We start from the raw sequence: 26,709 nt of genomic DNA on the forward strand, positions 1-26,709 counted from the left end.
ACACACACACACAAACACACACACACGTGATGCAAATACACATACACACATGCAGGCCCCGTCCTGTCACCTTAGCTTTATCTTCCATTTATCTTTTCCATTACACATCTCTCGGCAGGACAATGCTACTCTGTGAATTGTGAAGGGTGTGTGTGTGTGTGTGTGTGTGTGTGTGTGTGTGTGTGTGTGTGTGTGTGTGTGTGTGTGTATGTGAGATAAAAGAGTGAGGAAGAGTAAGGCGGTGTTGAATGAAGTTGCACACCTTTTTAAGACAGCCTCTGAGGTGGTCATCTGAAAAGCTGATGACTCATTCACACATTCATTTATGTGAATCAGTTCTTTTCACTTGTCAGCCACTCTGTATTCAGGAAGAATTGCTTGTAACTGAGGCATTGTTTTGGCCCTGCTGTGATAGCTTATCTGCCTGTGTCCAGGAAATAGCACTGCAGATTTATACAAGGTTGCAAATGAGCAAAATGTAGCTTTCTTCAACGATTTTTTCTGGCACAACCAATAACTACAGAACAATGTGAGATGTCTTACTTACCATCTACTGAGTGTCCTAAAGTAAATTAAGTGCTACACATATTTTAAAACAATCAATGTTCAATCCTTTATATATTTGATTTAATATCTATTCATCAGCGGTCGAGGAACTCTTGATGTCATTTTTTACCTCTTCAGGCACACACACTTTGCTTTTACTGACAAAGAACATATCTGGTTCACGTTGTAAAAAAGCTCTCTAATGTGTCTGCAGAAATACTTTTTTACCCAATTCTAAATAACAAGTTCAGATATAATAGATTTATTTCACCAGACATTTTTAGGGCTGTATTTCAAACCATGAAAGAAATGCAATTCAGTTCCGTCTACTACAATTATAAAATGTAGCCAGCAAAGATTATAAAATAGTAATTCTTTATTTGTATCTTGTGTATTTATTCATTTAAATTTGCCAAAAATGACTTAAATATTACCTGATCAAAGTTTATCTTTAGAAGTCCCTAAGCCTTTTCTCTCCTGAGAAAGAGACAGATTTAAAATGAGTGCAGCCACAGAGGGAGTGCATCGTCATCATGTTTCACTAAAGGACAGCTCACATGTGACCCTGCTCACCACCTTCCTGTCTGTCTGTCGATACTTACGTGTATGTTTTTGGAGATGGCGCAAGAATCAATGTCGCATCACTCTCTAAACCCTCACATATGTGTAGACATGCATTCACATGGACCTGCCCCTCCTCCACACATGCAGAACAAATCTCAAGGGGTTACTGTGACACAGAATGCAGAAGAGATTGTCATAAAAAAACTACAATATAAATCCACATTTAAGATCGGTGCCATCTATTTCAGAGCAAAATAAGTCCCTTATATAAACAACGTCATTCAGAGGATTGAAGAAAGAAGCACTGACACAATTTAATAAAAAGGATTTGTATTGTTTGTATTGTCAAACTGCACTACTGCATAACATACACAATACAAGTCATTTACTGACTGTACAACATGCCTTTATGTTTTTGTGGTAATAATAATAATAATAACAAAAAGGATGATTATATATATGTACACAACTCTGTTCCAAGTTATATTCATCACTTGTGTCCAGATAAACAGCACTGACAAAAGAAACAACAATGGTCATTTTCATCTAGGATCTAAAAACCTTGATTGAAAGAAACACAGTCAAACACATCATCAGAATAAAGTACTGTTCCCACTACGGCGGAGATTCGCTGATAAATGCAATAAATTAAACAAGTGAACAATAGAAAAGTTCAAATGTCACCCTTTGAAATGTAAGGGAGTCCTTGTGAGGAGGCCAGATGTGTTTCTCAGATGCCACGACGATACGCGACTGAGCATGCCTGTCGATTGTATTTCTCTTAAATGAGGAATCTTCATCGCTCTATTCTTCCATTCATCTGTTCATTCATCCGCCCATCCTCATCTTCAGTACATCCCGGTGGTCTGCAGGAAACCTCTGCCCTCTGAAATCCAGAAAGAAATCCAGTCTAATAAAAACAAAATCACAATTCTATCAGTTATTATGAAATAAGACGGATTCCTCAGGATAGACCACAGTGACTGCAACAGTAGGAGGACATATGCTGTACGTTACTAATTCATTCATATAAATATTAAAACAGAGCCCCTGCAACCTTGACCGAAGATCATTAATAAAATATCGTTATTAAGAAAGGCTCAGTTTTTCGGCCCCTGATCCCTGTTTTTGGCGATAAAACTTCCTGGCACAAAGGAAGCACATCCTGCCCTGCTGTCTGACAGACAATTCCCCTTTAAATGATTTATTACTGGGTGTTAATTATGCAAATGATGTCCAAACAAACTCGTCACGAGGACAATTAGACAGCCGTTAATTAGTGGCCAGTTCTCTTCTTGCTTCACTGACATTCAATTAAAAATTGGCTTTGAACAAGCACGCTGTCTGGTGCGGCGGTCCTGGCACGGCGTGGAGCAGAGGTGGGCTGCAGCCATGCTCTCCTCTGATGAGGCCGGGCTAGAGATCACGGCCATTTCTTTTTCTGTTCATTTAAGACGTTACATGTGGGATTTCTCATTAATCTATCCCTGTGAAGACAATAATGTCCGTTAAATAAATATATTAAACGCCCATCTTCATCAAAACGGTAGCCTCAGTGAACTGCCTCATGCTTCATTTAATTTTGTTCAACTTCTCAGGAGCGGCCTCCCTGGGAAACCTTCTAAAAAACCTTTCCGGTACACTGGTCAGTTAAGCATTCAATCCTGCGAGTAATAATGAAATGTGTTGATAAATAAATCCTCAGCAGCAGGTATATGGCAATTGTTTCACAATTCTTGCCCTGAAATGGCCTTTTTAGTCAGTCAATGTACCACTGATAATAAGAAAATGATTCACAAAACCTTGGTGCAGTGCCTTTAAATGTTAACACATCTTGCTTTTAAACTAAGTAAATCATAGTTTTAAAAAAAAGTAGACACACTTAAGAGATCAGACGGCGAATTCTAGAGTTATAAATTATGAAATCTCAAACTTTTAATTCCGTTATGTTGTCAATTGGTGACTTTAGCCAGCTAATAATTGCACAGCTCCAACCTTTTTACTGATCAGAATATGAAGACACAGAGGAAGCACTTTTTGTTTTGTGTTTCTGTACCTTGTACTGTTGGCTTGGCTTCCAGCCTGTTGTCATCGTGATTGCTCCCATCCATGTCCTGGGTCACAGATTCTGTGTGAGGAGGGGCTGCTGATGATTGATGGCCTGTTGTTTGGTCATTAATTAATAAAGACACTTAATTAGAGGCAAATGAACAGTCAAGGCTATGTAGCACTGAAGGCATGGAGACATTTAATATGAGAATGAGCATTCAGTGGATGTGATCATTTAAAGTTTACCAAAAAAACATAACAAATTCTTGATATTATCCAGAAACGGTTTCTGGGTCTGTACCTGTGTGTGTGGAGGCGGTGTGCAGCAGGGTGTGCTCTGCCTGATCCCGCAGTTTGACCTCCTCCTCCAGCGCCTCCTGTAGTCTCCTCTTACTCCTCTTCTCCTTCTTCAGGCGCTTCTGGATCAGAACTGAAAAGAGAAGAAGAAAAAGAAGATATAAAAAGAACCATAAGTTATATTTCTCCTTCCTGATGTTCCTTTAACCTACTTTAAAGGTATTGTTTGGTTGATTTTCTTTCGAGTAATATTCTGTAAATGAGGCCGATATGCTCCTGGGTCAGATTACCGTAGATGAAATCAAATTAGGTGCTTTCACAGAGGAAGTCTGACTGGTGTGACTGCAGATTTGTCAATGTTTAGATGTAAACATTTCCACTATTCCAGTGTTAAAAAAAAACCTGAAGGGAATTTTAACAAAGTTTTGCAGCAGGAGCTTGAACTAGAATCATTTCTAAAATGTTAATTAAGCCCTGACAGTTGAGGGTTTACTCCGCTGTGTCTTCAGGGTCTGCCTGAGCGTTTCCCCCTCTATAGTACATGCTGGATGTGTAGCAGCCTACCTCTGTTTTTCTGCTCCATGCTGAGCTGTCTCTCTAAGGTCTCTCTGAGCTCCCTCTCTCGGACGAGCTCCATCTTCAGCTCCGTCCGCTCCATCTGGTCCTGTTTCTCCTGCGCCCGGGCGTTCTCTATGGCAACTCTCAGCAGACCCTGCTTGGAGACACACAGTCACACATCAACAGGTTACACACCGAACAGAAGCCAGGAGAGGCGTCTGTCTTCAAACACTTCACAGAGAAAAAAACCCCTCTAATCCTAGGCAAATATTTCTGTATTTATATAACTTTAATAGAGGTAGAGTGCTTTTACACTTGAAAAAAGAGCTTTAAAAAAGAAAGCATTTAAATAATCTCACTGTAAGACGGTAAAGATCACAAAGAAATTCCTTCCTGGGGTAATGTTTCACTGTAATGTTTTACTCAGGTGTGTAATCCCTGCATTTACTCCAAAAAATAAATAAATCTGATTCCAGCTTCATGAAAGCAACACTGATCTTTTAACTACATGCGATTGGGGTCAGATGAGGTTGAAAACATGTTTCTTTTTCTTCCTGTGAAAAGCCAGCCAGCTTTCATTGTGACTTCGCGATAACAAAGACATGTAAAATCTGAGAAGCAGGTCAGCACACGCCCATGCCAATTACTGCACATCCTAAATGTCTGCCTCCTCTGATATTTACCATTTCAGGAAATCCCAAAGAGTGGCTCATCTCCCTTCCTATTCATCTCAGGGTATAATAACAATAAAGCCCCGGCAGAGCCTCACCTGGATGTTCGTGAGCAGGGTCTCTATGGAGGACAAGCCTTCCGGGAAGATGAAGGGAGTGTGGTGGAAACCTGCTGAGAGCTTCTGTCCTGCGGGGTAAGTTACCCTCTCGCAGCCTGACGGGGGTTTCTGGTACACTTGTCTATCACAGCTCTCCCTGGACGTCTGAGAGGCCAAGGAGCTGTTATCTGGAGGGCAGAGAGACATTTGAATATTTAGTCAGTTAATCAGTTTAACACAAACACGGTTTATTCCTCCTTGCAGACATATTCTATATTTCTCTTCCCATCAAAGATCAACAATTGTTTGATCCCACTAACAAGATTTTGTTGTGTAGCCGACTAAAGCTGAGTCCTTTGTGCCACAGACCTCTAAAAAGCTATTAACTACAAGTCAATGATTCACATTCTTTGCACTGGGTAAGAAATTCCTTTATTAAACAGAAAAAACATGGGCACTGAAGTTTATTTGTAAATCAATCCCACATACACCGTTTAAATGTTGTAGAAAAAACTCAGAAGAGCACAACTTCTGTTTCTCTCCAAAAAATGCAGTTTACTCCTGTTGAGTTAAGATGAGGAAAACTAGCTGTTAGGAAAAAACAAAACAAAGTACTGATTATATTCCCGACCTGTTTTTATAGAATAGATAGAATCGGAGGATGAAACCCTCTTTATTAGTCACATGCATGCACACAATGCACACAAGCACACACAGTGAAATTAGTCCTCTGCATTTAACCCATCCTAGTACTAGGAGCAGTGGGCAGCTATCGTGCAGCGCCCGGGGAGCAATGGGGAGGGGGGATTGGAGGTGTCCGGTGCCTTGCTCAAGGGCACCACAGCAGGGCCTAGGAGGTGAACTGGGACCTCTCCAAGTAGCAGTCCAGTTTCCATATTCCAAGTCTGTTCGGGGACTTGAACCGGCGACCCTATGATTCCCAGTCCAAGCCCCTACTGACTGTGCCACTGCTGATAGATGTATGTCTTCAGCATGAACAGATGGGTTTGAGGAGGATAAACCCTCAGAAACTTAACTTTTTTTGTCTTTTTCTTATGACATCATATTTGGTGTTTTTTTACATCCTTCTGATTGTATATTTTCTACACATTTATCCAACATGTTTTTTTTTATTGAAAGCAACTTCAAATCAGTGCGTTTACCTTTCATTTTTAATTTAATTCACCAGATATACCAATTTAGATTACATTTCTTTCACAAGGGTGATCTGGCCAATAAAGCAAAGCATACGCAAACGTCATACACAGAGTATTATACAGAAGTTGAATAATATAATAAAATAAGGTTTATGTACTGTGTGTTTCTGTGCCACTCACTAATGCAGTGTACACCATCACCACCAACATACACATTATTTTCTGTTTAATTTATTAGTTGGTGACATGATTGTTTCAAACGAGCAAAGGGAAGATGACTCTAACGAGCATATGTGATCAAGGCTGAATGGAAATTTCTCTAATTTATAGCTTACTAATACATTTCATTAATGTCTTCTTGTAAATATATTAAGCCCAACAGCAAATAGGTGTTTACACTAATTACTGTCTACGCAGAAGTCCTGGTTTTTAAAAATGTGGTTACCCTTTATTAGATGGCACTCTGCCTATTGATAATGCATCACAGCTTGACATCTCTGATAAAAACAGCTAAGAAGCTGCATTATGGATGACCATCTGTTTGTAAACCTGAGAACTGTGTGTTCCCGATTCGTGACAGTAGGGGAGATGAAGATTAGCCATTTTCTGCATTTTTATCCCCCCCAACATCAGGCAGTTGCTCACTTTCTGCATTTACTGTAATCCGAGCCACTGAGGACGGAGACGTCCTGGGAGTCCGGCGGTTACTGGAGCAGAGACGAGTGTGAACGTGCGATGTGATTCCTGGCACTTTTCTCTGTCTGTGACAAATGACAGTGTTTTCTTCACTTAGCTGACCACAGCATCTTCTGTTCCAAATCCACCCACCTCCCCTACACCGCCTCGGCCGCACGTCTTGGCAACTGTCACATTCAAGGTGTTTCACAGATGAGAAGCAGCCCCCCCTCCTCCTCCACTTTCTCCCTCTTTCTTGCTAAAAGCATTGCTCTGTAGAGAAAGGTAATTAGCAGGTGCTGGCGAGCTCAGCGGAGGGCATCCAACTACACTCCCGTGGCTCACATACAGACACACACACACACATTCGTAGCCGCTGAAGTGCGCAGTCAGCAGCGTGGGCTCCCCAGGCTCCTTGGATGTGACTGATCCTTTATTGAGTTACTGTTTTACGCCTACTTTACCTCACACTCACACACACACACACACGCTTGGCATAAATACACACACAACTGCCAACTCGTTTGATCATTTACCCATCTCCCTAACCAAGGTCACTGTCTGTTTTTCTCTTTCCCCCCAACTTCATTTCTCTTTTTCCTCTCTTATTCCTCTCCCTCCCGTCCCCAGGGCTAATGAACTTCACCACGTGAAGACTGCCAGTCAGCGGAAGAGAGGAGAAGAGGAGGGAGGGAGGGAGGAAGAGAAGGAGAGAGACAGACAGAGAATAAAATTCTGCTGATGTTTGGTTAATGGGAGTGAGGTGTCAGGGATGGCCTCTGATCTTTGCTGCATGGATACGTTGTTCAAAGACCACTGAAACAGCACACACAGCCAAAACTGACTCGTACACACACACACACACACACACACACACACACACACACACACACACACACACACACACACACACACACACACACACACACACACACACACACACACACACACACACACACACACACACACACACACACACACACAGAGATTATCATACAATGGATTGACAGAATGACAGCGCTGAAGTGCTCTTTGAAACTCCGTTCAATCCACGATAAACCTATCTTGTGATGTTGCAGGTCGAATACAAAAGCTTGCAATCCAGCAAATGTACATGCGTTTCATTTGCATGCAGCACAATCAATTGAAAATCAATTGCATAAATGCGATGTGTGATGCATGGCATTCACGTTGCCGGTGCCAGCACTGCTTTGTCAATATGTTCACAGATACCTGACAGCCTTTGAAACCTTACCTGGGAGGCCCTTTGTGATTTTTGGATTCGATTACTGAATAATGTGATTCAGTATTAGAATACATTTACACCGGCGCGTGCACACACATACAAACTCTCAGTTTCTCTCACTCTCGCTCTCCTGCTCGCTGTAGATTTCTGCTGACTGTTTGTCCTTGAGCAGTCCTCATTAAGCTAATGCAAACCTCCCTGACAGAGAGAACCAAACAACTGACGTTGCAGCGCCGTGGCAACGCGGGCCCTAACGACAGGGAGGCGGTCGTTATGCAGATGAGGTCCAGCTGAGAGCGCGGGAGGCCGCCTGGCTCGTTAGGCCGCGGCCCGGCAAATGGCTCACTAATGTAACACTGCTTCCTGGTCTAATGGAGCTCTGTTTTGCAGAATTATTTGTCTTTGGTCTCCGCGGGAAGTCAGGAGTGTGCCGACAGCGAAGAAAAGAAGAGGAAGAGGGGGGAGAGACAGTGAATCCTTATCGACCTGTTACTGAGGAATTTCTTTCTTGTTGAAGTTTAGGAAATCCCTTTTTCTTAAAAAAAAAAATAGGGTTGAATAAAGTAGAGCCACTTGCCACAAGAGTTTAAATCCACAGAGTGTGGATGATGACAGAGATGGATGGATTGGATGGAAACTGAGTGCTGGTTTTTGTGCCGTATTGACAGACTTTGTTTCAAGGGAATTGATTTGTCTGAGAAGTAATCATTAAATCATTAAATGATTAATGACTGTGACAAGAAATTCTCAAAAAACAGCAAGAACTTGACCTTTGAGGTGAACCAGACATTGTCATTCAGCAAGTGTGTGTAAAGTCGGACCGTTTGAATTACTTTAAAATAACTAAGGACGTCTGAATAAAAGTTAAAAATACAAATTCAATTAAAGAGAGGAGTTGAACCAGGGCAAAAACTGACCCAGGCGATACTACAATTTTATATAGCCTATTTATTTATTTCTGTTATCTGACCAAATTCATCTCTTTATTGTGGGGCTGGCTTTGTAAAATTCTAAGTTGTTCACAGCTCTGTGCAACACTACGGCCCCGGCTTATTTTCCCCTTGAGCAAATTAAGGTCAATCTTATCTTATCTGTTAACAGTGTATCTTACTTCTGTCAGTGTGGCCCCTCTTGTTCTCCTTGCCGTACTCCACTGAGGTCCCATCTGTCTCTCGGGCCCCAGGCGAGTGCCCCGACACATTGTGACTTGATGACAGGCCGTCATCATGTGGGTCTGAAACCAAAATGTCAAATATATCATAACTCACAAATTCCTCACAGGTTTTGTTCTAGCTACGGCATCACTCACACAGGTGAGTACGTACGTGTGGTTTCTGCAGTGTGTTCTGTGTGAGACGGTGAACTTGACACGCTGCTGCTGTGATTAGATGACATCTGAGCTTCCTCCAATGATAGAGAAGGGGAGGGGCTGTCACGCACTCGCTCCTACAAAAACAACAAAAAAAGATGATTAAACGGACAATGGATAATAACAAAGTGCAAAAAATAAAAATAACGAAACCACAAAACCTTAATCACACTTTACTTGAGGAGCGGTATTTTCATTCATATTTTGTGAACCATCAGTTAATTCTTTATAGGGACTGTGCACCTGTATGTACTTTCTGCCTCCGTATATACTATTACATTTAATTTATATTATTCATTTAGTCATTATGGTTAAAACAGGAATTATCAACATCATTTTTTACAAAGTACAATTAATTTTAGCTGAGGCTACTTCATTCTGTGTTTTCCAAGATTCGCTTATAGTCAGAATAAATCAATGATATCTGTGTCACGCTGGTAAAAAGTGGATGGCATTCTTTGGTGTTCACAGGAAAATTTGGCACTAGTTTTATAAACCTGGTACACCAACACCGGGACCCAGCCCAGAATGCGAAAAACAATGGTTGACATCGTTAAAATTACGACCGGAGATGGTACTTCCTGCAACTGGACCTGGTGCAATGAAATACTTTGTGAGGGCCAATATGAAATTTGTGTCAAATCATAATCCTTCCCGACCTCTTTTTAATTAGTCTTGAGAGGGAGACCACTGAAACTTAGGAATCTTTTTAAGGAAAGTGACTTTGCTAAGAAGGTCGGAGTCTCTGTCTGTATGCAGGATATCTCAAATATGTATGAATAGATACATGGGATGGGCCTTAAGCCAAAAAACCACTGATTACATTCTGGTCTTGATCCAGATCTCTTGGATATCCACCAGAAGACAATATCTGTTTTTTAGCCAAAACAGTTGGAGGAATAGAAATAGAAACTAAATTCTGGATGTAAATGATCATAATATCTTGAATTAGAGGGGATAAACTCCATGTCTTTGGATGTGAAAAAAGCTAATTATTTTTAATTAGTGATGTCTGTTTTAACGAGCATCCATACTTAAAAACTTCTGAAACTCTTGAGTTCACGTGATCTGATTCATTAGCACTCTTGGGCCTCTGAGTTCACCTTAATGACGGAGGTGGGCCCCCGGGCGGGGAGCTTGGCGTGGAGCTGCGCCATGTTGGCCATGCTCGCCAGTGTGCTCAGTCGGTTCATCTGGCCCATCGCCATGGAAACGGAGGCGGGCGCTAGGCTGGCAGGTATCAGAGGATGTGACATCATCATGAAGGGCAGCTGATCCAGAACTGGTGAGGGGGAAATAAAAATACAATTTGAAAATGAAGTATTTATCAAATGAGTACATTATATGTGCTGCTGCATGTTACAGCCATTCTCAAGCAGTGGTCTGCATGGTGGGCCTCATCTAGTTGGTCGCCGTTGAAATGCAAAATCCTTTTTTTACAAAGTTCGTTTTTTGATATCTAAAATTGCTAAACTGTTTAAATAAAAAACATAAGGTTAGAATGCTTAAATACGAGCTACGTTTCAATATCACAACGACACTCATAACATGTTGTAGAAACCAACATGTTTACCAGCTAACGTTCATTCGGATATGGTGACAAAAAATGGATCATTATATTTGAATGAAAAGTGATGTTGGAGAAAATTCAGTTTCAACATACAGTTAATTTAGATTCATTTATTTTAAGAGCCCAGTTTATAATTGATCCTTTATTGTTCATTTGTGTTCTGTTGTGTTCTTCATGTCTTCAGTTGGGAAGGGCCTCATGGTACAAAAGCTTGAGAACTCCTGTCATTGAAGATCAGACCAGCAGCTCTGTTTTAAGGAGATCAATGTTGCACTATACATGCAACCAACATGAAACAGGTCTGGCCTCTATCTTCTTTCATTTTTGCTTCAGTTGTATTTACCCACCACTACTTAAAGGCTCTGCTCAGAGCTGTGTACTGAACTGAAAGCCCCCAGCTTCTCAAATGACAGGATTGAAACTGGACACCAATGTCATTCCTGTGTGATGTCAATATTACCTGGATGACTGCTCTGCTTCTAAACCACAACTCGAAAATATGTGTGAGTGTCGGGGGGTTAGAGATGTGGAGTGTGGAAAAAGATAAAAGCAGGAAGAAAGCGGGAGAAAACAGGAGGAGGTGGAAGAGGGCTCTGTCTCTCCCAGCTCATTACAACACCAAGATGTTAAAACAGTGATAGCCTGAAAGTGTTTTTGTGAGGCTTTAAATGTGAGCGTCACCTGCAGAAACACAGCCTCTCTGGAATGAGGAAAAACTGGCTAACTCTGCTTTCAATACCCCGGCACTCTTGACGGTAATCCAACACATTTCAGCGGTTCAACCCTAACTCTTATTATCTTGGCCAATCTGTTGTTCACTTCTCTCTTTACGACAAGCATCCACTATCTTTAAAGAAAATCCCTTCCTCTCAACAGCACCCTAGTGGGTTGTTGCAGTCCCTCTATTCATGAAACAAACAATCCGGTTTGTGGGGGAGAAAATGACATAAATATTTATCATTTAATAAAAGGAAAAACAAAAACAAAAGAAACACAGGGAGGAAGTGGAACAAAAGAAGCTGATGGCAGTCCTGGTGCTGGGCCAGCAATGCACGCTGGGTAATTATAAACACAAAGGGGAAAAAAAACTTGGACTCTATTCCGCACAATTGTCACAAATAATAGAACGAGTGCATGGAAACAAAAAAAGCTATCCAATGAGGGGAGATGAAATAGAACAAATATTGAAGGGAGAGGGAAGAAAGAGGGGAGAACAGAGAAGGAGAAAGAAAAAAGAAAAGGCAAACTGAGATTTAAAGAGTGAGGCGTTGACTTTATGAGTCGGGCTCGCTGGACATATGTGCAGTGCTTTGTGCATTTGGCAGATTAGTCTCTCACTTGCCCAGAGCAGAAACCAATCCAAACAAAAGATCTGTCTGAATGGAGCTAAATAACCAGATGCTCCGACAATCAACCGGCAGCCAGCTCCAAATATTAAGCCTTGGTTAGAAACCAGCGCTCCACTTTTGTCACCCCCCCTTCCCCTGCCAACCCACCTTCTCTTTAATTTCATTTTCACTCTCTTTCTTAACTCCCCCCTCTCCCCCACCCCCACCCCCCCTCTTCACTTTCTCTGCCCTCCCATCACTCTTTCTTATGTTTCATTAAAAAACATCAAAAGTCAAAGTGCCTCTCTTATGTTTATCCAAACAAACCATTACTGTAAACAAACAGTTACTGTAAATTTCCCAGAAGATCTTGTTAAATGCAGAAATGGCTGCTCCCCGCTCCTCCCCAGCCCATAAGGTGTCACACTCAGCATTTGTGAGTGTGTGCGTGTATGTAATCTGAGATTGCCTTTGTAGTGGTTAAAGCTCTGGTAGGGGCCTATCCTTCCCATAAGGCCGTGGGTGGCGGTATGGAAAAAACACATCGTTCTTGTGTGTATGTATGCCTGCTCTGTGTGTTTACATGTGTGTGTGTGTGTGTGTGTGTGTGTGTGTGTGTGTGTGTGTGTGTGTGTGTGTGTGTGTGTGTGTGTGTGTGTGTGTGTGTGTGTGTTTCCACTTGACTCTATCATTAACAGTGATTAGGCTTTACAGGTTTATAATAGCTGGTGGTAACCATGCCACCTAAATGCGCACAGATGCTGGAAATCGTAACGAAGTGTATACAATGGTAAACAATGCTTAAGACTTGGAGTGTTTACTGACATGGGTAAAGAGAAAGATTTACTACAAACATACACACAAACACGAGACTTAAACATACAATGATGTTACTTTTGTGTCCTTCTGATTTCTGAAAAAGCTCAAGGACACTTTCTTCCTTTCCATTTCTGTCCTAAAGCCTTGCAGCCTCATGTTAAGTGTGTGTGTGTGTGTGTGTGTATGTGTGTGTGTGTGTGTGTGTGTGTGTGTGTGTGTGTGTGTGTGTGTGTGTGTGTGTGTGTGTGTGTGTGTGCGTCCCAGGTTGATAGTGTATTCCACACAGACCTCCATAAGCCCTGTCATCTGTCTAAACACACTGATGTCGCTTTAACCTGTCGATAACAGTGGGGGCGGTGCGTCCCGTCTGAGTGTGTGTCTGCGTGCCGGCGTGTGCGTGCGTGTGTCCGTTCCGCTATCGATTGTCCAGCATTTGTCGTTTTGCATTCAGGATAGTGAATTAGAGAGAAGACTATTGATTTGGCTTCAGCCTCTCATCTTATTCATCTCTCTATCATGCCGGTGCGCCTGCTCCTCGTCCACTGCTGCTCCACTTTAGCCGGCTGCTCTCATTTACTGCAAAGCAAGGGATCGGTGCAGTAAAGGGAACTGTTTTTAATATCATATGACTAATTATTATACCTGCTCAAGAAGCAAAAGGGATATGAATACTAGCTCAGACTTTCTTCCCGTAAAACATGATCTAATGTTACTCAATATGAAAGACTAATACCATGTGCAGCATGAGTAACAGAGCTGGTTTGGGTTTAAGCTCTCTCGATGTGATGACTCATATATAATAATGATTTTTAGGGCCACAGAGCAGACGACCAACTGTGTTTTTCAGAATCACACAAATTCACCTTACAGGCATTTATGATAGCCTGGGAAAAATATGGAAACATTTTAAAACTGGTGATATAAATAGAAAAGAAGTCCTCATGCTTCTTATAAATTTACGGCTTGGATTACCTGACCTTAACTTTAGCTGATTTACTTTTCGGATCCCTTATTATTAGTTATTACCACAGTAACTCTAAGTAAATCTAAGCATCAACATTAAAGTCAAGAAAACACATCAAATTCTTGACAATCCACAATCCACAATCCACAAGCCTCTCACCGCTATGATGTCATAATTAAATCAAATCATAGAAGAAAGTATAATAGATATGGAAAGTATCTGTGCCTGCACAAACTGTGCACCATTGAAAATCTTTTTTTTTTTAGCTGACCCTAACGGTTGTCTTAGTTAAATATAGTAATTTATTCCAGTTTGACATTTCCCTTCACATTACAGTTTTTTTAAAGCAGAGGTTGAAGTTAACTTGAAGTGTCCCATTAAGGCATGTTTGGTGTTTTCCATTTCTAATTTTACCCCAAGATCTGAGTCATTGCTCCTGTTTTTTGTTTTTATTCGGCGTTTCCAAAAGGAAACGTACCGGGAGCCGGGTGATGTCACATCCTGGCTTTAATCAGCTTGGTTCAGCGGCCGCTCACAAACACAGCTGCTCGAGTCGTATTGACTTGGCAGCACAGATTTGTCCAGACAACTATTGTGCGACATGTTATACGGCCGTCATTAAACATTTCGCCGAAAGCACGTGTGTGTGTGTGTGTGTGTGTGTGTGTGTGCGTGTGTGAGATGACCCTCACCCAGTCCGTGGCTATGGTCACCGTTTTCTCCGTTTGGCCCGCCATGTTGTTGGTTGCTGTGGTAACTGGCCATGGCCTCCAGTTTGATCTTCTTGGCCAGGGCAGACAGATCTGAGAGGGAGACAGATATAAGCACAGGAAGAAAAAGAAAAAGGAGGACAGAAAGAAAGAAGAGGAATCAATAAGAGCCAGATCAATGGCCCCGGTGGAGGATTAGAGCAGTGGGTAGGCAGGAGGTTGTCATGGGAAGACAGAGGCCAGTCATTCATCCTGACTGCACCGCTGCACTGGCCATTTAGTCTGCCAGGGAATCAGCAGTGATAGGAACAAGCCAAGACATTCATCTCTCCCACACAGGGACATCACATCCCACAGCACAGCACACAGGATGACACTCAGCAGCGGCAGCAGCTCCACCTCTCAGCCAGAAAGTACTTCTTTATCAGTATAAATTAGAAGCATTAAAAAAAAAAATGGGAGATACTTTTTAATAGGGGTTGTGCACTTTCGGATAATGTGAAATGGAGAGTGACAAAATGTGGCAGGAGGGCTCAGCTACATTTTAATTTGTGTCTTGAACCTCAGAAGGTAGTTTGACCCACAGATAAACCTTTAAAACTCCATCTTATGCCACAGAAATGAAAGATCTCTCGCACTAATGCAGACAAACACAGTGAATTATTAAATTCGGACAAACCACGCAACTGTGCAAACAAGACTGAAGAAATGCAAACAAACCATAAGTCTTAATTTCCTGATCTTGGATACATCCAAACATTTGCAACACACTGATCCGCTGAGAGTTTTTTCTTTGTTACACAATGGTTTTCTTAGCATAGTCTGTCCGTCCAGGACGAAGACAACCACAACAAATTGTTCCTTTTCTTCTCATCTTCTCTCTTTCTCTTTGCCGCCCTCTTCTTTGCTCTCCTCCCATCCCCTCTCCTGACTTTACCTTTTCAAATGTCAGCATCACAGCAGGACATAAGCCATCGTGTTGCGTGTGTGTATGTGTGAGTGCACAAGGGCGAGAAAAAGAGACTAAGGAGGATCACATCAAAGATTTTCCCTGCCTTTTACGCTCAAATGTCCTCCCTCTCTCTGTCTCTTCCTACCCTCTCATGTGGCCAGCTCTAATCAGTAGCGCTGACATTGCCGCCGTGCCCTCTCCTTTGGTGGAAAAAGACTCTTTTCCCACTGAGAAAGATGCTCTTGAACACTCACGCAGGCACAACACACACATATACACACACACTCGAGCACCTTTGAACAGTGAGAGGAAGCGGAGCTAACAGAAAATGGCTTCTTTTGAGGCGGGGAATGAAAAGATCAGGTTGCAGTGAAGAGCACAAAGCCAAGGGCAACTTTGAGAGCGGCGAGGTGCCAACAATTACTTTTCTCCCTTTCTCTCTGCTACACACACACACACACACACACACACACACACACACACACACACACACACACACACACACACACACACACACACACACAACACACACACAACACAACACACTAAGGACTCTAACACACAACTGTTTGTGACAAGAACAAGCAGCACCTTGGCCTTTAGCAAGTAGATGACTAAGATGGCACAAACATATAAAACAGACTCTGATTTTACAAACAACCCAACAATAACTAATGTCTTTGCATGCCTCTTCCTTCAAAATTATCAAATTATCCTTAAACTTAAAGAGAAATTCAATAAGCTTAAATATGGTTAACATAACAATTCAATAATTAAACATGTCTTACTTATCTTTCTCCTGTTTGCTGAGGTTTTAACAGCAAGTTTAAAATTGTCTTTGAAAAGGTTTGAGGGGTCTAAAGATTATGAATCTTACGCAACTGAACAGAGGACTTTGTGTACTTATAATTCATGAAAAGAGGCTAACTTGCAAGTTATGACTTGTTTCTCATGTGTCAGCAGTGTGTATGCTAATTTTATTAATCAACACACAGGTCGCCTCCTAGAACCCGCCTCCTCGCGGTATTGATGAGTGGTAAAATGTGTCATCATGAGGGTCTGTGGAAAAAAAGCAGTGTGTCTATTCTGCATAAGCAACATGCTATTTTCTATAGATAGACTAACTCTCACTTTCCAAAAGGGATTTAGAAAGCCAAAGGGGGCTTTCTCCTTTATATGGATATTTGATGATTCTTATTTTGTATTTATTATTATCAATAAAATGTTATATTTCCAACCTTTTCACCTTTGCATTTATATTTATTTTTAAATATATTTAATATCTGATTTGCTTAATCTCCTCTTTAAATCTGTATGTTCCCAAAACGCTTTGTAAAGAGACCACCTGCTTTAATGTGTCACTGACTGACATCATAGTTATATGGTGTCATAAATGATTCCTCTTATCAGCAGCAATTTAGCATGTCTGTGTGCCTGTGTGATATTGTTTCTAAAGTACACATGTGCACATGGGGCGTGGGTGGTCACCTGCAGGAGGTATGATCCCAGCATGCATCAGACCGCTGTGGGACAGCATGTGGTGAGCCCCGCCCTCTGTCACACTCTGCAGCCTCTTGGGCGGTCGTCCCGGCCTCGAGCTGCAGGCAGAAAACACAAGTTAACATTAGTCATTAGAGCACTTTAATACTTAATACTCCCTCAGTCAGTCTGTTTTTCCTGCTGAGGCTGAGTTGGGTGGCCTGGTTAGAGTAACTGCCCTTCAGTCTGTAAACCTCTGATCCTGCTGAAGTGTCAACAAGCAAAAACACTGAAACCTGACCGGTTCCAGGAAGGCTGCTGTACAGCGAATCTGACCTCCCTGTGGATACGTGCAAGCAAAAAAGGAGTTTCCCTATGGCATCAATAAAGCACCTCATTACTGTTCAGCTTACTCATTCATTTGTTTGCTTATTAAATGTGTTTGCTCGCCTCCTTCCCTCTCTTGTTTCTTCCCTCATTTGGCCGTTTTTTTCCCGCCATGTCACAAATTTCCTCAATAAAGGCTGCGACTACAAACAGATTCACATGGTTTGATTGAGCCGGGCATGCTCAATCAATCCTAGAGGAGGTATGTGAAAAGCTGTCAGACATCACTTTGGCTCTGACTAAACGCTGTGAATGTCCTGACAAGGGAAATGACACGGGCCACATCAGGCTTAATGACAACCAGCGCAGCTCATCTCCTCTCATACCAGCTTGACATTGGATAACATGAGTCTGTGGGCGATTGTGCATGTGTCTGAGATGTGTGTGTGTGTGTGTGTGTGTGTGTGTCTGAGTGTGTGACATTTAAAGACAGTGACAGAACGAGGGAAAAAGAGAGGGGAGAGAAGAAGGTGTGACAGAGAGGGAAAGCAACAGAACAATAAAGATGAGAAGGGAGATGAAGGGGAAGATGAGGTCATGTAAAGTGAGAGTAATATAGAGGGAGAGTCCGAGAGAGCGAGAAAAGGTGGGAAAGAGTAAAAAAAAAAAGAGAGAGAGATAGACTAGCAGCAGCATCTTCCTAGCGTGGGGTGTCTTTGAGCAGATTTTAATTAGAATCTAATCCAGCCGTCATTAAGGCCCCATAAACGAAGCTGTCAGTCAGGAGATTAATGGCACCTCATTTGCATATTGCATATAATTCATCAATTACCCAGCAGAAAGGACCAATCCCCTGTTGACACACCCACAGGCTGAGAGAGGGGGGAGATGGGGAGAGACAAAAAGACAGAGAGAAAGATTGTGCAGTCACTAACTGTGGGAGAAAAACAGGTAGCTTGAGTGAGTGCGTGAGAGCGCACACCGGTGTGTGTGTGTGTGTGTGTGTGTGTGTGTGTGTGTGTGTGAGTATGAAGTGTTCAAAGGTTAATTTGATGAGCCGATGAGCTCCACAGTTCCTGCCCTCAGTTTTAATGAGTTGTTATTATTGTCTCTTATTATGGGCCCAGACCGACTGGGATGTGACAGCTGACATCAGATATCACACACACACACACTCACACACACACACACACTCAGGTAGACATACAATAATTCATTCACTCACTCTCACACACACACACACACACACACACACACACACTCACACACACACACACACACACACACACACACACACACACACACACACACACACACACACACACACACACACACACACACACACACACACACACACACACACACACACACACACACACACACACACACACACACACACACACACACCTTGACAGACAGACAGGAATGTACAAGGAGGATGAAGTTGTGAACATGTGTGTCAGAGTGTGTGTGTCTTTGTGAGGGTGCATTCACATCACACACACAATATTCTTTTGCAGTGCATGTACAGTAGAGCTACATACTGTGCTTAACAAAAGCAGGAAATGTATTTTTAAGTCTCAAGTTTGAAGGTAAAGCAACACAGTTCCACTGAAAGATGTTGAAACACTGTAAATAAACACCCACTCCCACACACACACACACACACACACACACACACACACACACACACACACACACACACACACACACACACACACACACACACACACACACACACACACACACACACACACACACACACACACACACACACACACACACACACAAATGCAGAAGAAAACAACAGTGGGAGGAAATAAAATACACAGAGACCAAAAGACTGTGGTTGGTTTTTACAGCAGCCGCTTCCCTTTCCCTTACTACTGTTTATTTGCACACACTAATTAATGGCCTGTGTGTATTGTGTGTGTGTGTGTGTGCCTTTGTATAAGTTGCATTTTAGGGGGCATAAAGAGCTGGAACCTAATTTTGTGTTTAGTCTGCAAGTGCGTTGATACATCAAAGTGACCCGTAGAGGGAGGTCTATGTGTGTGTGTGTGTGTGTGTGTTGTGCATGCGAGTGTGTTCTGTTAGTGTGTGTGAGGTTGGAGAGCACCGGTTCCCTGAGGTAGGATTAATGAAAAAGCCTTTCATGGAAAAGTCATCAAGCTGTGGGGATGGAATGAGAGAGAGGCGGGGGGAAAGAGAAAACAGTTCATTGTGTGTGTGAGAGTAAGGTGTGTGTGTGTGTAGAAGAGGGGGTGTATGGCTTATGACCTCTTTGTCTCAAACTTTAATTAAAATCTCACCCAGACGTCCTCCCTCATGCCAACGCTCTGGCCACACACACACACACAAACACACATTTTTTAAAAGGGTACTCTGTACATTGAGTTCTGCCCTACAAGCTTAGCCGTGTGTGTGTGTGTGTGTGTGTGTGTGTGTGTGTGTGTGTGTGTGTGTATATTACCTGAAACATGAAACGCCAAACATGGCAGCTGGAGCTTAGCACAGGTGGAACAGAAACAAAACATAACAAAGATGACAGATCTCTCTCTTCCTTGCTAACACACACACACACACACACACACACACACACACACACACACACACACACACACACACACACACACACACACACACACACACACACACACACACACACACACACACACACACACACACACACACACAAACACTGAGAGGAAAAAGAAAAGTAATGAAAGAAGAGGAAGTGTTACAGTCAAAACAGTGGAACAGCTACTGGCTTGGAAGGACTGAAGTGCTGATAGGTAGCAGCTGTGTGTGTGTGTGTGTTTATGTGAGTGCGTGTAGGAGAACTAGCTCAAACAAGATTTTGTTTGGAATATATTAGCAGCGCTTTACAGCTCCCATGCTCCCATCCTTTCAATCTGTGTTTATCACACGGGTTTGTATTCGCCGTCACGGTCCAGTTTGATAAATCATATCGTCGCTGCCGTGCGCAGGAAGACTTATGCTGCTGGTCAGAGAAGGCAGGGAAAGATTGATGTTGTGATCTTCCTCTAAAATCGAGGGCTGAAAAAAAAATAGAAAAGGCTTTATGCGCCATTGTTATTAGGAAAGCCTGTGTGATGATGTCATGAAAGAAGCAGGCAGGATAAGACACACACACACACACACACACACACACACACACGACGTTTGATCATGGCAAGAATCTGATCTCCTAAACTGATACCGTCTTGCATTCCTCTCCCACATTCCAGGGTCAAGACGATGTCAAGACTGTGTGTGTGTTCAAAAGTGTGTGTGTATGTGTAAAAGTGTGTGTGCCCCTGTGTGTACTCTATTAAAACCTGTCACTGTGGGAGACACGGAGGCCCCTCTATCTCATCGTGCTTCTCTATAAAACATCAAAAGAGTGCAGAGGTTAAAGTTGAGCTAATCACCCCACCCTAACACACACACACACACACACACACACACACACACCGACCCCTCCCCTTCATCATAACGCCGCTGACTTTGACAGTGAGTTATGGGATGGCAGTGGGACTCGGCTTCGAGGAGTCCACCTTCCCACACGTACACACCGGCTCGCCGCTGCCAACTTGCACGGTCGATGTTTGCCACAGAGAAACACAAAGAGCGGGCTTTTGTTGCACTCCGCAGGCCGCTTCGTCTCATTCATCATTTCATTTCATTAACTTTTTTCTTTTTTTATGCACAATGTTATATTTATGTTAATTTACACCTGCTTCACATTTGACTGTACATCTCCCTGGTGGTAGGAGCAGCAAAGAGACATGTGTGAACTAAGGTCAGCTTCTGACATCCCTTTAAGGGTCAGTCAACCTACAGTACAAGAAAAAAATGGTTTTCGTCGTGTTGGGTTTGAGATGCAAAGGTTTAAGCTAACGCGTCAACACAAAACAGGTGAATTACATTTTGTTTGTGGTGTTAGATAACTCAATTTTCAGCAGCTTGTTTTTGGAGAAAAAGTGTCCCATTTCTTCAAAAGAAGGTGTAACGAAAATCTAATTCCTCTGGAAACTGTTACCCGTTCTCCAGAGTAACATGAAAACTGTTTCTGGAAAAGCACTTGTTAAACTGGAACCCTATAAAATAGCATTACTTGTAAACACATATCCTATGCTACGGTTCAGGTGTTTGTGCCTAAAAGATATGTACGAATGCAGAAATAAGTCGTTATTAACAGAGGCTTTGCTGAATAAGTAACAAGAAATTGTATTACCTGGCCACATGACACTAGTTTTATGTAACAATTTAGCGGGGGGGGGGGGGGCGCATTAGTGTACTCTGCACAAAGTTACATACAGTATATATATTGTATGTCCACACACACACAGTTTGACCTGAGCGAGCTGTTTGATGTGTGTTCAGAGAATGAAACTGTTCCTTTGTGAGGGAGAAAGAAAGGGACGGAGGATCAGGTTGCCTCCTACACGCCATGTTCTCTCTGTGGAACTAATGTCATTTAGCAGCAAAGCCAGCAAACACACAGGCGTGACTGTGTCAGTTTGTGTGTGCGGGGATGACGGAAGGAGTGTGTGTTTGTCTGCCACCTATTTATGAATTATAACTAGGCTCTGAATGAGGGTGAAGTCTGCCTTTCTTTATGGTTTGATTAGTCAGTGGTCAGTGGGTTTGTACACAGCAGGAGTGAAGGAGTGAGTTAAATAGGATAAGGACAGATGATGATAAACAGACATTTCCATAACCTCCGTTTTGATTTAATCTTATAGAAATAATGAATAACAATCATAGCCATAAGAATAAACAGCAGGAGTCCATGTAATGTGTTGTGTTAGTCATGTTAAACTATCAGACAAGGCTGTTATTTCCTGCAGGCTGTCTGACTGTACTCAACTGGAAAATAATAAGTGATGGCTGTCTTAATCAGTAACAAAAACCTCACTGAGCGCTGACACAGTCAGAGAGCCGTAACATCATGTTAATGGAGATAACCCGGCCTTTAACGATAACCATCCTAAGTCCCGCTCTTTACCTGCTACTGAATGTTTCTCTATCCACACAAGGGATTACTTAGAAACTTCTACAGCATAGGGCTGATGCTAATGGCCACCACAGCACACTTGAAGCCTTCAGACAAAGAATCACGGAAGTCGTTTGAAGATTTCAGACGAGTGATGTTTTCAGATCTCATTAACTAAAGCCTGTTTGAGTGTTATGTGGATAATTAGAGACGGCAAAGGCTGTGTATTTTCAGCAGTTGTATAACAACGTTCCCATTAACACCTGACATAGAAGAAATCCCAAAGCAGCCAGAAGATGCATCTGGATTTTGTCTTGGTTGGAGGGCTTCAGATGCTTAAGAGCAGGTGTTAATCCATGCACATGGAGCTGGGAGCTGAATTTCATAATGATTTGTTTCTTTTAAGAGTGTTTATGTTTTTTCAGGACAAGTCAAAGCTTGTATCAAAGCTTGAATATAAAATCCACTTTTAAGCACCTAAATGATATAACCTACACCAAAGAAAATATAGGGAATACATTATTACATATTTTTCTTTTGGTGTCTATCTTCAAACATCTTGACACATCCTCTTTCTGCATTTAATGGCAGGTGTAAATTGGATCATTCATGCTCCAAGGAGCAGGGATTAACTATCAAACAATATAAATTCCCCAAACTAAGGCTAATCCACACTCCTTTGGATACAAACCCATGCTGTTACGAGCATGTGGTCTGCACAACAGCAGACTGAGGCACCAGGAAACAACACATCCCAGCCAATTTATAGCCCCTTTATCCAAACATCTCTGTGGCGCTTTGGATTGATGACCCATGTAGTTGGTCACATTCGGAGTTCTGCAAAACAGCTAATTTACATAATCGCATCATAAATACCGAGAATTCATTTAATCATCTCCTCTGTTCTGATGCTCAGGGCTAAAGAGTGTTGATATGATAAGACAGCAAGTTATTAAGGAAGGAGAGAGAGAGAGGGAGCGGGAGAGAGGGAGGCAGAGAGGAGGAGAGAGAGAGCAAAGGGATCAGGCAGTGAGTGAGTGAGCTTGTCCTGATTTAAGCTGCCGCTTGGGGCCAAATGAAAATTAATTAATTTCTGTGAAGAATCAATTTCTCAGAATGACAGTGTCAGATTCAATGTGTGCGAGTGTGTGAGTGTGTGTGTGACAGAAACTCAGTGAGTAGATGCATGTCAGAGAGAGCGAGTGATCATAGCCTATGATAACATGACAAACTTTTAAAGATTTTTTTATTAGGATTACTAAAATTCATTATCATCAACGCCATCAACACCATCATCCCCATCAAAGCTTTTATCTTCTGGTAAAATGGTAATTAGAGAAAGGCCTAGAATCAGTGATGTGGAAAAGAAAAAGAAGTCAACTGGACCTCCACACATCCAATATTATTTAAAAACGAATGATATTTATATTGATATATTAATGTATTACATACTCCTTTTCCCATATTGGCAATTCACATGTTTAACAGTGGCCTGTAGAATACACTAAGAGCCTTCAATTTAGAGTCTCATAGTACAGTAAAGTCGTGAAATATATATATTTTTAAATGAGTATATAAAAAACAAAAGCCCATAACGTATTAGCAAACTAATAACCAATTCTCTCCGATACGGAATTTGCAATACAATTCAGGATTTTTTTGATGGACATTTTAAGTTGAGTCATAACCTGTAGACTGTTATCAGATATGTTTAAAGGCAGAAGTAGTTTCTTAAATTAGATGTTCACTGCCCTTACCCCTGCTTTAGATCACCCCACCTGCTGCACAAGGACCCTTAAGATAAACTCTTCTTAAGCACCGGGTCACACTGTCTGTCTACCCTCCCCTCTTTGCCTCACCTTGCATTGGTGCAGTCGCTGTAGAGCGTCTCGAAGTCCTGCCTGGAGATGAGTTTGCACCGGTTAACCCCGGGCTGGATGGCCCCGAGACCCCGAAGCACCCGGACCTGCTCCACGTTGCACACCACCGGGGCAATGTCCAGCCGTTTCAGCTTGGTGTAGACGGTGTGGAGCCCGCCGACCAGGTGCTTGAGGAACACGTCGAAAGCCTGGGGCAGGCAGATGAGCTCCGTGTCTTTGACCGTGAACGAGGCCAGTTTGGCACCTTTCACCTCCACCAGTTTGCACTCGTTGTTCTGCGGCGTGCTCTCCACGGGCGACGGGGTTGCGTACACCGGCTTAGCGCTGCTGGACACCGGGGCTCCTCCGCTCTTTAACGGTGTCCCGTTTGCCAGCAAAAGGTCTGCCCGGAACTGGTGAAGCAGCGCCGGGTGCGCCACCGGAGGAGCCGGTGAAGAAGCGGCGGAGGTGGCCGCAGGTGGCGGAGAGTTGGTGACCGGAGAGACAGAGCTCGGAGCCGGGTGGTGCCCGAGTGTGGCGGCAGGTAGCAGAGCCGGAGCGGCCGCAGTTGCCATGGTAGTCATGTCGGAGAAAATTGAAGAAAAGTAAACTTGAAAGTCAACTATTTTAAGAAAGTAACTTCGCCGAACTACTGCGGTTGTTTTTTGAGAGGGTGCTGCGCATGGAGTGTGCCGAGGAGGAGAGGGGGATAAAAGGAGAGGAGACAGGGTCCGTGTGAGTGTAAAAACAGATCACATAGTTGAATGAGAACGAGAGGAGGCTTGTCTCGGAGCTGGAGATGCTACTGTCACATTATCATAAAGAGGTGGAGCCTGAGTGTATTCTTAGAGAGAGTGCGAGAGAGAGAGAAACATTCAGGGTGAGAGAACAGAGGGAGAGAGCAAAGATTAGCCTACATAAACTTTGGATAAGCCTATGTATTAACGCCTTACGACACTTTAATATTAATGCTTGATGGCACTCAATCTGTCTTCTTTATAACACTTTAAACCTGGTTGGCATTACTCTAATCTTCCCACTTTGTTTGTGACTAATAGTTGTATAATTGCATTATCTTTGAAAATTATGGCTTAATTGCTGTAGTTATTTGTCTTGAGAGCAAATATTCTCCATGTTTAGTTCTAGTTAATTTAGATACCATCAAAGAGACTTTTATTGCAGAGAGCTTTAAACTTACTAAAAGTCTTCCACAAAATATTAAAACATATTTAAATGTTCTACATATATGTATAAAGTACATATACATTCTTACCAGGTCAGGGATCTTGATGGTCAATCTTTATTGGGCGTAAAGGCTTGCCTTGGGTAAGAAACGTAGGCTGTCCTTACTTGATTAAATGAATGATTTATTTGAAATGTAAAATATATATATATATGAAATATCCATATCCAAATATCCATATTTATATATAAAGATACCCAAAATATTAGAATATTAAAATGTGCCATAAAAGCTGAAATAAGCCTTAAGGATGTTTTGCCTTTTTTCAAGTAATTTATGTTGCACCTAATTTCTGCCGGGTGCCATTGTTTTGTCATTAATGTCATTTGTCCAAAACATTAATCAGGATCTGAATTAAAATCAAAAGGATCCAAAAGAGAGTGTAACCAGGGAGATGAGAAACTGTACAAAACCTCATGTGGGGTGCGGGGGTGGGTGGGTTAATAACCTCGTCTTGACAAATTGACCCCTTTACCTGTTCCCTGTACTGTTTCCTCATCCATTACACACACACACACACACACACACACACACACACACACACACACACACACACACACACACACACACACACACACACACACACACACACACACACACACACACAACGACACACACACACACGACACACACACACACACGACACACACACACACGACACACACACACACACCATTTACATACGGAGCTCGCAGTCCTTTCAAAGTGGCTTTCACGGAACATTGTGCTGATAATGATCTCGGTCGTGAGGGAGAGAGAGACACAGATCTCCAGAGACCATCTCACCATAAGACAAGGGGGAAGAGGATAAAACTCCAACTGTACTCCAACTCAAAGGACTTTAACACTCTTTTCCTCCAAGCCCCCCACCCCCTCTCTCCAATAAGCCCTCTTGTGTTTTTTAATTGGCAGAAATTAATCTTTAGGATGTAGATGGTAGATTTACATTCATTAAAAGTCAAGAGAGGAAGCCAGGCTTGATGCTAATCAAATCTGCTTAATTATGCTTAACATGAGTATCTCCAGGGGAAGAGAGAGAGAGGGGGGGGGGAAAGAGAGAGAGATAGCTAACTCGAACTTTTTACTTTTTGCCTTTGATAACTCCTGCTGAGTATGGCCTTTTCCTTGCCAAAAAGAAATGTCACGACTCTCTTTCTCCAGCTGTAGAAAAATACACTGATAAAGCCATGGGTTAAGCAAAGCTGATTCACACTGTAAATTCCCAC

The 26,709-nt window shown here is 42.4% G+C and overlaps 1 protein-coding gene across 4 annotated transcripts; it reads right to left on the bottom strand.

The window, feature by feature from the left end:
• Positions 1-1,423: 1,423 nt before the first annotated feature.
• dachc (dachshund c) lies at positions 1,424-25,010 on the bottom strand. Of its 4 annotated transcripts, none has more exons than XM_063874230.1 (11): positions 24,241-25,010; positions 17,062-17,171; positions 14,604-14,714; positions 10,334-10,512; positions 9,187-9,307; positions 8,973-9,095; positions 4,784-4,971; positions 4,021-4,168; positions 3,461-3,589; positions 3,167-3,271; positions 1,424-1,996 (listed from the first exon to the last, which is right to left on the bottom strand). In XM_063874230.1, exons 1-11 carry the CDS (start codon positions 24,822-24,824, stop codon positions 1,959-1,961), a joined length of 1,836 nt encoding a protein of 611 aa, XP_063730300.1. In that variant the 5' UTR covers positions 24,825-25,010; the 3' UTR covers positions 1,424-1,958. The 4 variants fall into 4 exon arrangements, with proteins under 4 accessions (XP_063730300.1, XP_063730298.1, XP_063730299.1 ...); XM_063874228.1 differs by having other exon boundaries at positions 1,424-2,020; XM_063874229.1 differs by having other exon boundaries at positions 4,021-4,171.
• Between the last annotated feature and the right edge of the window lie 1,699 nt (positions 25,011-26,709).

This window comes from Eleginops maclovinus, chromosome 22 (assembly GCF_036324505.1).
Source record: "Eleginops maclovinus isolate JMC-PN-2008 ecotype Puerto Natales chromosome 22, JC_Emac_rtc_rv5, whole genome shotgun sequence".
Classification (NCBI taxonomy): Eukaryota; Metazoa; Chordata; class Actinopteri; order Perciformes; family Eleginopidae; genus Eleginops; species Eleginops maclovinus.

Bases quoted from the DNA above. Each gene is read 5' to 3' on its own strand.
- dachc (XM_063874227.1), bottom strand. From the start codon at position 24,824: ATGACTACCATGGCAACTGCGGCCGCTCCGGCTCTGCTACCTGCCGCC. The intron at 3,272-3,460 runs GTACAGACCCAG...ACCAAACAACAG, and splicing joins CACCGCCTCCACACACACAG to GCCATCAATCATCAGCAGCC. The intron at 2,021-3,166 runs GTACAGAAACAC...TGTTTTTATTAG, and splicing joins AGCCAAGCCAACAGTACAAG to ACTGGATTTCTTTCTGGATT.